The following is a 16,220-nucleotide window of genomic DNA, read 5'->3' on the forward strand; positions in this document are numbered from 1 at the left end:
CACGTCTTGATTCCAGAAAGGGTCACAACTCCAAAAATGCTTGTAGTAAAATAATGATAGTTATCTTAATTTGTCTTAGCTTTCATGATAATTGACCTTTAATTACGGTAATCATGATTGAAGATATAAGTGGACACGCGCTGTATAGTATGTGGAGCGCCATATATTATTTTTAAGGTGCTTGTAAAATATTTCCATAAAAATATTCCTAACACTAGGCGCCCCATATGGGTCCACTTGATTTGTAGTTGACGGCGTACGAAATGTGTTGAAAATACAGTAGTGTTTAAAGCTTTTGACCAACAAAAATATACCTTATATAGATACAAACATTGTTTAAACTAGCCGGTCTCAGCATGTAGTTGTACGTTATTTTTGTATTTTGTATTTGACGAAGGCCGGTAATCACAGTGGCTAATTAAAATTTGCACTCAAGTGCCTTCGCCTTCCACTAACGACGAAAGGCAAATCAAGTAGCGCCGTTTAACAACAACAATAAAGATTTTGCAGGAAGTGAGTATATCTCGATAACTACATGTGGGTATCTGACTTAGTCCACTATCATGTGCTTGTCTTCACTCCATTTTCCATTTTCAGTATTGATCAATATTCTTACTCTAAACAAACAGTAGCGGTTACAAAAATATAGAATGATGTCATGTTACATTTCCATTTAAATCGTCTCGTCATAGGTTTCCGCGCGTTATATATTTTCACTCCGCCAATTTATCAAGCTGTATCTCGTTACTACGTGACCTGCTTGACACTACATGAGGATAGTTGACACGTTTGACCATCGATTTGGTCAAATGGGCTCTATAGATAGATAGACACATGTGTTGGCAATATCCACCAAATACATTAAATGAAAGCTGAAGCATGCATTGTTTCATTTAAATGAATAAAATGGGGGTCCTCCTTAAAAGCGTCTTCAACCGACAACAAGCGTCTTCAAGTGACAACAAGCGTCGCCAGACAAAATCTTTTAAAATACCGAATAAAGTAAGCGACATCAGAAGATATGTTGTTAATATGACTATAATACACCTCTGTACCAAATTTCAGCTCGATATTCGATAAAATGACCGAGTTATGATGAATTGATTTTTTACGATCGCGGCGTGGCACATGTGTGTATTCGCATGTAAAGTGAAGAAAGCGTCGCCAGATAATATCGTTACAATTACTCGCTAAAGTAAGCGACATCAGAAGATATGTTATTAGTTAGACTTTTATTGATATATATTCCAAATTTCAGCTCGATATTTGAAAAAATGACCGAGTTATGATTAATTTATTATTACGATCGGCGGCGTGGCATACGTGTGTGATTAGAACTCTACAGATCGTAAAGCGTCTTCAGTCTATATCTCTAAAATTAATCGATAAAGTAAGCGACATCAGAAGATATTTTATTCATATAAGTATGATACACCTTTATACCAAACTGCAGGTAGATTTGTTGAAAAATGATTGAGTTATGATAAGTTTCATTATTACGATCGGCGGGGGGGCACACGTGTGTGAATAGAACTCTACAGATTGTGAAGCGTCTTCGAACTATATCTCTAAAATTAATCGATTAAGTAAGCGACATCAGAAGATATGGTATTCATATAACTATGATACACCTTTATACCAAACTTCAGGTAGATTTGTTGGGAAATGACTGAGTTATCGTGAATTTAATTTTACGAAGCTATACGCAGTGTCAGATATGTGTACGTAGGGTAGGGCTTCGCATAGGTGAACACAGTTAGAACGGATTATATTGTAGAACTCTCAGCCACACTCTTGAAACGAGCATGTTACCAGACCCCACGGACGTGGACGTGGTTCTACTCAGGGTCCGTTATATGTTCGTGTGACTGATGGATTTAATGTTGATGTTTAAAAAAAAATACCTATAGTTTTAAATGAATACTACACCAAATTGTAATGGTTATTGTTGTAAAGGTAAAGCTGAAAAATAAAATCGTTTTAAACTTCTAATGAAAGGACTGGCACACAGGTGTAAATATCGGTATCAAATACATTTTGTCTGTACACGTCAGAATAACTGTTTCTCCAAAAAAGTCAAATGTCAAAAAAAATCACATCTTGAATCCCGTCCTGCGGGCACACAAGTGTTGTGAAAGCGTAAAAATATTCTTCTTTTAGCGTAATTGTCAGCAGGTAACTAAGTTACAACTTTTGTTGTTTAACAGGGCCGTGAGTTTCTGTGCGATTCGCGCGAACACGTTTTCGCGTCCCTGGTTTTTTGGCGATTGCTGCGGTTTTAGGTATTGTTAACATACCATTCGTAGAAGTTAAAAAGTCTGTTTTCTTCCACACATGCTTTAGGAACTTGTCAACTTTGCGCGCTTTATCAAACGTTGACAATTCCCGCCACACGACTGTGCTCAACTTGAAATGCTGCGCGTGCGCGGCCAATTCATAGTCTCTGGTACCATGCAACGATCTACGTATGTCAGAGTACTGCGATTGTTGAATGGTATCCAAACGCATAACAACAGATGTATCCAAAGTTTTTCTGCAGGTTGCGGGGAATGACATCTCTGCAGTGTCGACACTGGAGGGAATAGTTGAAAACATCGACCAACTGGTCAAAACTATTTTGGAGAAGCCCGACCCCCCAACCATCATTATCGGGAGTATTTTACAGATACCGTCCACGAGGGATGACGGCCACAGAATATAATATGAAAGTGGAAGCCCTGAATGAAGCCCTGGCGAGGAAATACAGGCAGCACCCCAAGGTCCACTTCTGGTCCTTGCGGGGGCTGAGGCGCCTCAAAAGGACAGACTTTATTGATGGGGTTCACCTGAACCGTACTACCACTTGGCGGTTCGCCAGACAGGTTCGACTAGCGTTGTTCTGTCAAAGACTGCGCTAGTCGCCTGCTTAAACGGCCCTTTTCAGGGCCAACATCTTTCTCAAAAAGTCCTGAGAAACTCGAAAATTACGCATCCCCCTCCCACTATATTATTTATAATATTTTTTTTATATAATTAAACACATTGTTTAATTCAATAAATACAATAATGCTATTCTTGACACAGCTGATTAAAGGTGTATCAATGTTTATATAGCAATATATTCTAACTGTGTTCACCTAGGTCAGAGACGTATAACACATACACGTCTCTGCCTATGCGAAGCCCTACGTATACCTTACGTACACAAATATATCTGTAAATCGTATGAATTAAATTCACGATAGCTCAATCATTTTTCAACAAATCAAATTAAAATTTGGTATATAGTTGTATCATAGTCATAAGAATAACATATCTCATGATGTCGCTTACTTTATCAATTATTTTAAGAGGTAAACCTGAAGACGCTTCTTGATCGGTACAGTTTTATAAACACACGTGTGCCAAGCCGACGATAGTAAAATAATAAATTCACGATAACTCGGTAATTTATTCAAATATCTACCTGCAGTTTGGTATAAAGGTGTATCATAGTTATATGAATAACATATCTTCTGATGTCGCTTTCTTAATCGATGAATTTTAGAGATATGTTCTGAAGACGCTTCTTCATATGTTGAGTTCTATTCACATACGTGTGCCACGCCGCCGATCGTAATAATAAATCAATCATAACTCGATCATTTTTTCAAATATCGAGCTGAAATTTGGAATATATATCAATAAAAGTCTAACTAATAACATATCTTCTGATGTCGCTTACTTTAGCGAGTAATTGTAACGATATTATCTGGCGACGCTTTCTTCACTTTACATGCGAATACACACATTTGCCACGCCGCGATCGTAAAAAATCAATTATCATAACTCGGTCATTTTATCGAATATCGAGCTGAAATTTGGTACAGAGGTGTATTATAGTCATATTAACAACATATCTTCTGATGTCGCTTACTTTATTCGGTATTTTAAAAGATTTTGTCTGGCGACGCTTGTTGTCACTTGAAGACGCTTGTTGTCGGTTGAAGACGCTTTTAAGGAGGACCGTAAAATGGTGCTCCAGAAACATACCTGTTGTTGAAAATATTAATATTTTTCTTTAAAAAAAATCTATTTCGGAAACCTTCACATTGGACATGTAGCGGAACTGGACCGGCTCGTTTGTCGGCAACCAGGAAGTTAAAATTGGTAGAGCGTCGGTCTAGAGTTCGGAAGGTCCCGAGTTCGAACCTAGGTCTGGCCATTTCATTTCTCCTTCTCATGTTACAAAATTTGCGAGCTTGCCAACCCTTGTTGAAGCATTGGGATTATGTTTAGAATGGGGATACCGGAACATGGGTTGTAAATAATTGTGTCTTTGGAGGTTAAGACTAAGAAAGGGATGGAGGAATGTAGTGGAACTGGACTTGGTCGGTCATTGGCGACCAGGTAGCTCAATTGGTAGAGCGTCCATCTAGTGTTTGGAAGGTCCCAAGTACTGGCCGTTACATTTCTCTTTCTCCTGTTACAGACATATACACTTTCAACTATTTTACTCTACAGATTGGTCACCAGTAGGGCTGTAGAAGAAGAATCAGATGGCCAGATGAACTACACATGTAACAATGACAGTAGTAGAAGTAAGCCGAACCACCAACCTCATCACCAGCCTTATTTTGGTTGTAATGTGCTTCTCTCCAGTTACAGGTAAATACATAGCCCGTGTTTTTTGTGACACCAGACTTAGACATTATGACAGATAGATGTCTGGTGTGGGGCCAGAGCACACTACTATATATATGAAAACATGGAATTCTCCGACACTGTTTGGTATCGGAGAGTTTTGAGGTGCTGACAACAAAAAATCTACTATGACATAACACATACCTCACATATATCGATGAATGGGCTATTTATTGATCCAAATTAAATCCACCCTTTATATCACCCTGAGCTGCCACACTCAATCAGTAGAGTCGTCGGTTTTCAATTGTTTAAATATTCCAGCCTGAGCTAATAATATTTTCCCATTTTTTTCAGTCTTGATCAGTGTTATTTGTTGATAACTCACTCCCATGACCTACAAAAAGCTTTGCTCACGTGGGAAATTTTGAACAATTGAAAACCGAGGACTCTACAGTGTATAACATACTTTTTATGTATATATGTTTTCTGAATTAAAAAAAGTATATGTTTTCTAAATTATTGGTAGCAAAAATATTATCCCTGTGAAAATAACCAGCTGTGTGGTATTAATAATTATAAAAATGTCTATTTTCTTTAAAAATGTAATTGAATTACAAATATATTTATGTTTGTTTAAAAATATGTGATTGCCAATAACAAATATATTTATGTTTGTTTAAAAATTTGTGATTGAATTGCAAAGATATTGATGTAAATATTTATTTAATGAATTTAATTTGACTGTATTTGTAGATGCTTCCAATAACGCCACTGGATCATGGGTGGACATTTTTAACACTTTCAAAAAATGGAATGGAACTTACAAATATAGCTTCCACATTTATCCATTTAGCATTTCCGTGAATTCAGCCCACATAGATACCGGAATATACGCAACTTTTTCGGATGCTGATGCAACATTTGATATCTCTGGTTTGTAGTAGTTTTATTTTACCTAATTTTAGCTCATTGGAGCCAAGTGCTCAATTAGATATTGAAGTCCATATTCATTTCTTGTGTGTAATTTTTTTTCCTATATTTAACCTTTATTTGCAATAATTGCCACCCTGGTAAATCTAGGGCTGCTTTTGTTATAGTCCTTACCAAATGCTGTTATTCTAATTCTTTGGGTCAAATTTGAAAGCAGAGATGACCCCCCATGGTTCTAAAATTAGCAGCATATCAACTTTTTATCTAGTATGTATAACAAAAGGCACGGTAGTCCAGTGGTAGGACGCTAGGCTCGTGACCGAAGGGTTGCGGGTTCGCGCCACGGCACGGCAATGTGTTGTATCCTTGAGCAAGATACTTTAATCCGCTTGTTCCAGTCTACTCAGCTGTAAATGAGTATGTGGTTGGGCAGTGCTAGAATTGTTGAATGCTAGCTGTTAGCGCCGAAATGGCAGCTCCGGCTGTATGCTCCCCAGGGAGTTGAGAAATGTATTGGCTGGTTGCAAAGGCCCTATAACCACGGATAATAATTTGTGAACCGCTTTGAGACGACCTACAAACAAGGATGTGATCAAGCGGTATATAAGAACCTCAAATTATTATTATTATTATTATTATTAAAAGAAATGGGTCAAGCAATACAAGCCCAATGAACCTCTTTTTTATTACCAAGAATAAGGGTAATAAAAAGGGTATATATAGATAGGACTTACGAATCAAGAAGCATTCTAAAAATGTTGGCAATAAATATATTTTGTATTAACTCATTCACCCCTGAAATTTCATAATGAGCTTTTCCAACCATTGAATTGGAAAAGTTCAAATGTGTGTCAGGGGTGAATGAGTTAAAATTCTTTATGTTGTATTTACAACTAAGAATATTGGTTTCAATTTTTTCAGGTTATCCATACAGCAGTGCTGATTCACGGATCAGGATAATTTTTACCATGACCAAGCTTTTGAAATCCAGTCCCCGTTTTAGTCCCAAAGATGAATTCCAAATAGCTGGCTACCTGAACAGAAAACCTGGGTTTGATGGTTGGATGTTTCAAGGCAATGCTACAAAGCCTGACCTAAACTTTTTCCAGGGATTCAACTTCTCAGCTGATAATGGTAAGACCTTTAGATTTTGTAGGTCAAGGTCAAGATCATGGGGTCAAAATCATCCTGCGAAAAAGAGTGTGGGAGGGGACAGAAACATATTTTGACCCCCAACCCTACCTATACCCCACAATACACATACTACACACTTTCAAAAGTGTAAAGTGGATAGGGTCCTGTTTTAAAGTTACATAGTACGAAAGGCTTAGTTGAGCTTTTGACATATGGTGGTGGCCTCTTTCTGCCGCCTGTCTGTCTATTGTTCATCCAATACATTTTTCAGAACCTCTTCTCAAGTCTGCAAGACTAGACTAGAGTCATGATATATGGCCTGTGACTAGCCCAGGTGAAGGGCAACTTAGTTTGTTCATAAATGTCACCATATCCATGCTACAGGTCCGAGAAATGAATTAATAAAAATCTGCAAACAACTTGTTTGGATCAGTGTTAGATAGCCAAACTGTTGTATGTTTTCATTTACTTAAAATACTCCAAAGCGTCATGGGAAAATCTTGTCTTCCAAATGAAAATAAGTCACTTCCATTTTGGTTAAGCAGGTCCAAGCGATCAAATAAAAGTTCATGATAATACCTGTTGAAGATAATGAACACCTGCAATAGAATTTCTGACCCAAAGACGTTGTTTGGTGCACAAAACATTTCAATAACATCGCAACCACATTGGTAAATCGGATCCTGGACTGATTCCGATATGGCTTCCATCTGAAATTCCACAAGGTGACGTCACAGTGAAATATTTTTAAAAATTATCTAGTTATCGAAATCATTTATTGTTCAGAAATTAAGCATTACTTCTGTTCAAGTCTTTCCATTTCCATTGACAGGAAAGGTAACTCCTGCTTCTCCATACCCCCCAGGAAATGAATCTCTGCGTGTCGGTCTCACCATCGGAGTTAGTCTCGTGTGTGCTCTGATAGGTGTCGCAGCCATGGTGGCCATCACAGTGTGGGCGATACGCAAGGGATATCTACGACATGTGCCTACCAGTTACGAAAATTTCAAAAATCCAAGACCAGCATACAGGGCTAAAGATGATAGTTTGCATATTTAATTCATTTCCATCGGTTTAAATTTTATGGGGTTATGTATGTCTTGAAAGACACTTTCTTCAATATCATATTTGATGATATTTTTCAAGAAATTTAAACTGTTTTAAATATATGTAGATAAATTTTACTTGGAATGTTGAATAATGTTAGATTTTAGCCAGGAAAACATAATCTGCTGATATTGTATATTCTTCTTCACGGGCAGCTGAAGTGCCATATTTGATTTTCAATAAGTAAAGGTGGTCACTACTTGATTACCTCCCTTCCCTATGAAACTCTTTCAAGAAGGAAATATTTCATTGACATTGTCAGAAAGTGTCTTTACATATATATGATGAACGGTCAACATTTGTAATATGGGTTGAATTTAATGATGCATCTTACTCTTAGTGGTGTGAGAGTTTTGCGCATTATAATGTATCCCATTTTAAAACTGGTTGCAACACAGACAGTCTGAGGTGTAAATGTATTATCAAAATCTTTTTCATTTTTTTTCTTTCTTAATTATTACATGTTCACGTATTGTAAATTAATTTTCATACTTGTAGTCGTTATAACATTTAATACCCTTTAAATTTTTACTATTTATTTAAAAGTGATTTGTCAAACAAAGCTGTTGGCTTTTGAATTCTCAGTATAGAAAGATAACCTAGATGAGATATAAAGATTCTGTATCAAACACATCTAATTTTTATGCTGGAAAGGTTCATTACTTAGTAACCTCCCTTTTTTTTTTAAAGTTATTTATTTCTTTAGAAGTTTATATTTATGTCTCTGAATCTACTTCTTTGTTTGCCTGAGTTAGTCTATTCAGACAGTAGAGTTGTTAGTCTATTCAGACAGTAGAGTTTTTCATCAGTTCATAGAAAATATTGGTGAATTTACTGTCCTTCCTTCCCCAATATAATATGTCAGAATTCCATGGTTGTTTTTTTTTAACATAAACTGAATCACTTTATCATAAATATTCTATTAAATATTTCTCTTTTTGTCAATCTTTTTTTTTACATTGTAATATTTTTGACAAAACATTTATTCTATACATACAATGCATTTGCCTTTTGATCGTTTACAAATTCTGTATGTTTATCATGCAGATTTGAATTTAAACTTACATTCCTGTTATATGTAATCTCCTATATTCTGTCTACTAAGACAGTTTGATGATTTAATTCTCAAGCTTAACTCATTCACCACCCCTGAAGACACATTTTAACTCTTCCAATTCAAAGGTTGGAATAGTTCATTATGAAACTTCAGGGGTTAATGAGTTAAGGATTTATTCTGGCTTTAAAAAGATGATAGCTAAATTTGGCTGTATTCAAAATATTTAGAAATACGTTAGAACCAGTCTATAGGAAATTAAAATAAAACAACAATGGATTTCACCATTTGAACTTAATTATTTAGGGTCAAACTATTTATGGCTCATAAGAAATAAATGATCCTTCAATTTCAATATTGACAAAAGTAAAAGTGAAATAATGATTAAAACTGAAAGAGATGTACTGTTTTGAAATTATAGGGGTCAAAAGCTCCATGGCCCACAGATAAAATGATTTCTAAATGGTATTATTTATGAAAGGAGAGGTAAAATTTATAGAAAAAAAATGTTTTATCATATACATTGCCTTCATTGTTTCTATCATACATATCAAAAATGAATTTATCCAGAATTGTGTTGTTTTAGTGTAAATATACATCTGACGATTATACATATCATTCCACTGTTTACACTTGTTAATTATAAATATTCAAATGTGAGTTTTTTGACTGATGAATTTTGTATCATTTTTTCGTATATTTCTTTTGACTAGTTAGTAGTTTGGATTTTGATCCTATGACAATCTATACAAAATATTCAAGACTTGAGAAAGGGATATCAGAAAAGTTCAGTTTGGATTATCGATCTTTGGAATTCCAGGGGTTACGCTCACTTATGTTCTCTGCAACCTTAGAATATGTTATAACAAAATCACATGCAGTCCGTTAGACAGCTTGATTTGTTTCAGGTAAAAAGAATACCTGACCAATCACTAGGTTGATACCTTCCCTTTGAAGATTATAGAGAAACAACACCCAGCTTCAAAGCCTGTACATTTTACTGTTATACTTTTAAGCTATCAAACTATTTTACGTAATGGGTGGTGGGGTGGCGCAGTGGATAATGCCCTCAACTTTCACCAAGGCGGCTGTGGTTTGATTCTCCGATCAGATGTGTAAAGGTTTGGGGTCACCTGCTCGACCACGTGGGTTTTCTCCGGGTACTCTGGTTTCCACCTACAATAAGACCCCGCGCGCTTAAAATGATAAATCCAGGCCAACAAGAGTAATGTATATAAGTTGTTATAAGTTGTTTCAAAATTGTTGTAAAATAAATAAGGTTTATACATCATTCTACTTGCATCACACATAAGGGGGCGCACTCAGACCATCTGCTTACACTCAGGCCCTCTGATTTCATTATGTCATGACACAAGAGTGGAATTTCTGGAATTTCAAGGATGGGAAAACTTGAACTTTTGAAAGTGTTGATTGGTTGACAATGATTCTTGTTTTATGTAACTTTGATGTGTGGAGATTTTTCTTTTTACTTTCTTTTTAGCTCAGGAAATTATATTTTTTGAATCTCATGTCTTTATAAGGACTGGCTATTTCATTTTGTTTTATGGAAAAAAATTGATAGAATAATGTGTTGAATACCAAATCATTATCATCAGTAATCTATCAGCTCATTCACCCCTACATATCTAAACTGGACTTGCCCAGTAATTGATTTGGTAAGGTTCAAATGTGACTTTAGGGGTGAAAGGGTTAAGGTAAAGGGTACCATTACATCAGTTATAACCACAAAGAAGAGTTCCATTCGTAGTTTTTACAGAGTAATCTCCCTTCTATATAGAGGATGAAGCAACCAAATGGAGTTTCTGTCTTGCCGCCATGAAGTAGCGGAAGCGAGACTTAGGTGTTGCTTTTTCTCTCCACGGCAGCGTCAACATTAAATTTTTGCCCTTAACTTAGTTTCACTTAAAGTATCAGTGCTAGACCAACCAAACTTGCACCATAGATGCATCTTAGGTAGCACATCTCAACTCATACATCAAATGCTGGATGCGGCCTTCCTGTCATTGTCCATTGAATTAGTCAGCATCTCCATCAACATTAAGTTTTTGTGTTTAAGTTAGTTTCTCTGATATGTGAACTGATGGTCAAAGCGGGGCACAGAAGAGACATACCAATCTGAATGGCTTGTTTTTTTTCATAGGCTTTGCAGCGCATCATCAATTTGACACTTATTTTGGTGCAATGCATTTATAATCCCAGGGTGACAACGCTGTCAATGAGTAGACTTTGTAATGTAAAAGTCTGGAGTTCAATACTTCAACTTTCATATATTTTCTTTTCTTTTTCTTTTGTTAATTGTATTTTAAACTTTCAAACATTCAAATTTTGAAAGTAACTATAATTCCTTGAAATGCATTGCTACGTGTGATTTTTATGGAATACCTCTTTTGAGAAGGACTTATAATATTTCACAGTATTGACAGTATTAATATTATAGGTCAATATTTTGTTACCCCTTTACCTTAAGCATTAACTCATTCACCCCTGAATTTTCATAATGAACTATTCCATTCTTTGAATTAGAATAGTTCAAATGTGTCTTCAGGGGTAAATGAGTTAAGCTGGCATAGCTTATCTGCTGTCTATTTCTGACTTTCTTATTAAAGTAAAGCAGATGTTATTTGACATTTTAACATGTCTAGCATATCATTATTAGCATTGAATAGGCATGGTATAATATCATATGATTTTTTTGTGCCATTTTTTCATGTTTATTTCTCTTGTTGAAATATAAGTGTTATGTTTTAGTGTGACATTCTTAAGTAAAACATATTTATAGATAATTATTCTAATAAATCAGTTTCAGGAGAAAAGTATTCAGAAAAATAATTGATGATTGAGTTCCGATGACTCCTTTATTCTCATGAAATCATTTTAATTTTAAAAGTTTTTGTTGTATAATCCTGAAGAACATTGTATGTCTGGGTCTGTATTCATAAACATTATCCTTGTGCTCAATCTCAGATTCTGCACCCAAGTGTAACTCCCGATTTAATAGAAAATGTAATTTTCAAAATAACTTGATGATTAAATTACAAGATAAATAGGTTGAGCTCACATAACTTAAGGGTGAGAATCAGAACAGTTTTATGAAAACTTCTAGAAAATACGTTTATTTACCAGCCATATTCATTCAGTGAATTACTGTTAAGGCTGTATGCTACCTTCCTATGATATGCTTATCCTATGTAAAAGAGTTGTGAACCTACAAAACATACATATCTTTTTTGAATTGTAATTTGAATTAATTAATTGATAACAAGATTGAAAAATACAAGAATTATATGTTGATAAGGCTAAGACAGCTGTTATTTGTAAGGGAGATAACTATCTTACAAAGTTATGTATATAAAAGGTAGCATGCACCTTTAAGTAATGATTTTCATTTTTTTCCTGATTTTTGTTTTCTAGACAATTGTCTGTAGTTGTAAAGTTAAACTTAATCTAGAAACATTGAAATCATTTTAAGAACGTTTATCTATTTATTGTATGAATGTCTTATTTTGTGAATTTCTATGGAGAATATGTGCATAATGAAATATTGCAAGGTGTTCTTTCTCAAGCTCAAACTCATTTAGGTATTTGCTCATTTTCTCTTGTTTTGCCATTGCTAGATAGTTGCTGAATCTTCATAATATTTGTTTTTTTGCATTTGGGTTTAGCAAAATCAAAAAATATTGTTTCAGGATACATATGTACATGTTTTTTCTTAAACTATAAAATTAGCAAATAAGAGCTATTTCTTTGAAAAATGCAAATTAATATATTGTAAAGGGAGAATTCCTATATTTATATCATCACAGTTATCGAAAAATATTATGGTTTGCAAACAAAATTGTCTTAAAACAATCAAGTTGGAAAATCTTAAAAAGAATATTCCAAATCCCAACTTGTTGCTTGATTGTAGAATATAACAAAAAAAAACAACACATTCCAAATTCCAATTTGTCCATATGCTGATTAAGATTTTTACACAAGTTTTTTTATTTATTTATTATTGTGATTGGGTGATTGATATAGACAAGTGTACTTACCATATTACCAGTGATAAACCCATGCTTAGTATTAATCCCCTTCTAAAGTTTAACTCATTCACCCCTGAAAATTTCATAATGAACTATTCGAACCATTGAATTGGAAGAGTTCAAAAGTGTCTTTAAGGATAAATGAGTTAACTTATTTGACAGATATTTTTAGAAAATATGTTTATATTTTAACCCACCCACCCCTTCCCATCAACTCCCCCTCCCCCCTTCCTCCTACCCTCCCCCTTTATAGGTAAATTAATATTACACCAATTGAAGCTTCTGTATATAGTATTATATTGCATATATTGTGCAGGCATCAATTCATAAATCCGCTAACATGTTGAAAATTAAATACTGCATTCACTGTAATTAGTGCCCAGGGTGCTTAAAATGGCTCAAATAGGGGGGAGGGGGAGCTTATTGGGATAAAAAAATGTAAGTTTTGATAAAAAAGTTGTTAAACTTGAATTGTTATATCCGAAGCACATTATAAACTTTCCAGTTTGGCTGCAATTTGGAAACCAAATGTTTCAGCCACTTCATGGGAGGCACGGTAGTCTAGTGGTAGGACGCCAGGCTCGTAACCGAAGGGTTGCGTGTTTGAGTCTTGGCACGGCACGGCACGGCACAGCACAGCACAGCACAGCACAGCACTGTGTTGTATCTTTGAGCAAGATACTTTACTCCGTTTGTTCCAGTCTACTCAGCTGTAAATGAGTATGTTTTTGGGCAGTGCTAAAATTGTTGAAGGCTAGCTGTGAGCGCCGAAATGGCAGCTCCGGCTGTATGCTCCCCAGGGAGTTGAGAAAGATATTATCTGGTTGCAAAGGCCCTATAACCAAAGATAATAATTGAAGAACCACTTTCAGATTAACTACGAACTAGGTTGTGATAAAGCAGTATATAAGAATCTCAAATTATTATTATTATTAAGTTGAGCCATGGTCATCAGACACAAAATCTGTGTTTGTACTATAAATATCATTGACCGGGTCTTGAAGGGGGAAGGGGTCTTTATCATTTTGACTCCCACCAAAAATGGGGAGTGGCACTTATAGGGGGGAGGGGTGATAATTATGAGGAATGTGGTGATGAGTAGGAATTTGAATGTGCTAAAATAAGTTCATTTCCAGAAAATGATATTTGCAATTTTACCAGTGAAATGCTTACTTTGTCTTGAAGTGTTTGTAATGCAATTGTGATTGTGACTTTGTTTCTTATGATATTTTTGGGGACAAATTTGCATGCTAATATTTCTACATTATGTATTGATGGGCAGTCCTTGTCATCTTGTATACTTTGTTATTATAGGTATTGTGTTGTTATTGCAGTGTCTGAAAATATTGATTGTCTTTCACTAATTTGATTTTTATTAATCAGATATCTGTGCCTCTTTATACTTTTCTCAGTGGAGAATTTGAGACTCGTTTGTACTCATTATAATGTCAAAGATCCGTAGCCAGTCTAAACATGGGAAATGATTTCCAAATTACATGACTCTTGACCCTTTCACCACTGTAGACCATAATGGACTCATCCAGATCAATGCATGGTAGAGTCTACTGAAGTTACATAGGGGTGAAAGGGTTAAAGAGTTTGAATAAAACATCCAACTCATTTTCACAATTCTGAACTCAAATTAATTTCATTGGCAATACATCCATAATTTTTTTTTCAAGAATTTTTATTCTAAGTGCAAATTGATATTAAAAATATCAGATAGACATATTTTGTTTTCACTTAAGAAACTTGAAAACCCACTTAAGTTTGATGAACTGTTAATTCCTATATGAAAGTCTTTGATAAAACTTCACAAAAAGGAGATACTCAGTTCATAAAACGCTTTGCTGTTGATCTGTTATATGCAAATATTTTAAAGGATTGTTCATGCTTTTAATGTTGTACTTGCTTCTAGCTTTCAAGATCAATTAAATTTAGTCTTGTATGTAATTTTGAAGAAAATGCAATAGCTAGTCCTACTGCTTATGCGAAAATTCATATTTTTATAAGATTATTAAAAAGATTAAAAAGGCATCTTTTGAATTTGATGAAAATTTGATGTTGACTTGCCATTAATGAGAACCCACAACGTTCCCTGTGACATCCTGAAATCAATAAAAGATTATCCGAAATGACAATGCTTTTTGATTATTAAAAAATCAATGCAGGGCTTCAGTTTAGCCACACGCTCCTAGTGTCTACCTCCTGGGCCCGTATTCATAAAATCGTTCTCATGCATTTTGTGCTCAAGCCGAATTTCTTGTTCCCGTTATAAATTAATAAAGAAGATCTTATGTTGTCAATGATTTGGAACCATTGGAGATACTTAAAGCAGATTACTGTTTTCAATGTTTACAATTGACTTTTTGATCGTTTGACATTATTTAAGCGAGTTGCAAGAAAGTTGGTTTGAGCACAGAATCTAAACTTCAGCATGAAAAATGGTTTTATTTATGATTATTGGTCCCAGGCCATGTGTTTCTCGGACGTCACCACTTCCTGTTTCCCTCGGGTTCCGGGTCAGAACTTCCTGTTTCCCTCGGGTTCCGGGTCAGTACTTCCTGTTTCCCTCGGGTTCCGGGTCAGTACTTGCTTCGTTGTGTTGTTCGGGAGCGTTGTTGATGAGAGCAATGAGCCAGTTTAGTGCAGGAATCTTGACAAAGGTCTGCATATTTGTACTAATATCCACGGTTTTCTCTGCGTCTGTGATCCCTACAACAGGATTAACTTGACGTTTCGTTTCGTCTAGTGCCCTGTCAATTAACAAGTGGGTAGATATACCTTGTATAACCAAAGGACCATGGCAAACTTAGAAGAAGAGTATAACAACAACGGAGTTAAGCTGTGGCAACACTGATGAAATAAACGGCATAGCATGAAATTCAACTGCGCTTTGACATTGTTTTCAAATACCCTGATAGTTCATAGAATGTCCAATCGTCAGCATATGATATGACCGGTAATATAAGTGGATAGGTGATTACAACTATACCCTGTCATGTCGATCTAAATTATTCAATATGGGCTCAACGTGACCAACCTTCCAGTCTAATGTTTGTAGCTTAATATTCTGTAGTAAATTTGTTAAGTTCAGCATGCAGTCAAACAAACTTCGTTCAATTCTCCAATGAGACGTCATAGTAAACATTAACGTCTAAATTACAGTAGTCCACCCACAATCATTGTTATGTTTGAAGACCTTGTAGAAACAAGAAGTAAACATTTGGTGTCGACCCTGTTGGAATCGCACTGTATTCGCTTCCTCTCACGGTATTACGATCGTTAGAGGAAAATTCCACAGAAACTCTTCCTGATGCTCGTTGGCATCCTCGATACTCCAG

At 35.3% G+C, this 16,220-nt stretch overlaps 1 protein-coding gene across 2 annotated transcripts; it reads left to right on the forward strand.

Annotated features, from left to right (window-relative positions):
• Positions 1 to 435: 435 nt before the first annotated feature.
• Positions 436 to 12,775, forward strand: LOC110441996. Of its 2 annotated transcripts, none has more exons than XM_021485368.1 (5): positions 436 to 513; positions 4,483 to 4,626; positions 5,359 to 5,538; positions 6,457 to 6,669; positions 7,502 to 12,775. In XM_021485368.1, the coding sequence occupies exons 2-5, from the start codon at positions 4,545 to 4,547 to the stop codon at positions 7,726 to 7,728; spliced, it is 702 nt and encodes a 233-aa protein (XP_021341043.1). In that variant the 5' UTR covers positions 436 to 513; positions 4,483 to 4,544; the 3' UTR covers positions 7,729 to 12,775. The 2 variants fall into 2 exon arrangements, with proteins under 2 accessions (XP_021341043.1, XP_021341044.1); XM_021485369.1 differs by having other exon boundaries at positions 497 to 537.
• The last annotated feature ends 3,445 nt before the right edge of the window (positions 12,776 to 16,220 follow it).

This window comes from Mizuhopecten yessoensis, unplaced genomic scaffold (assembly GCF_002113885.1).
Source record: "Mizuhopecten yessoensis strain PY_sf001 unplaced genomic scaffold, ASM211388v2 scaffold716185, whole genome shotgun sequence".
NCBI classification, from domain to species: domain Eukaryota; kingdom Metazoa; phylum Mollusca; class Bivalvia; order Pectinida; family Pectinidae; genus Mizuhopecten; species Mizuhopecten yessoensis.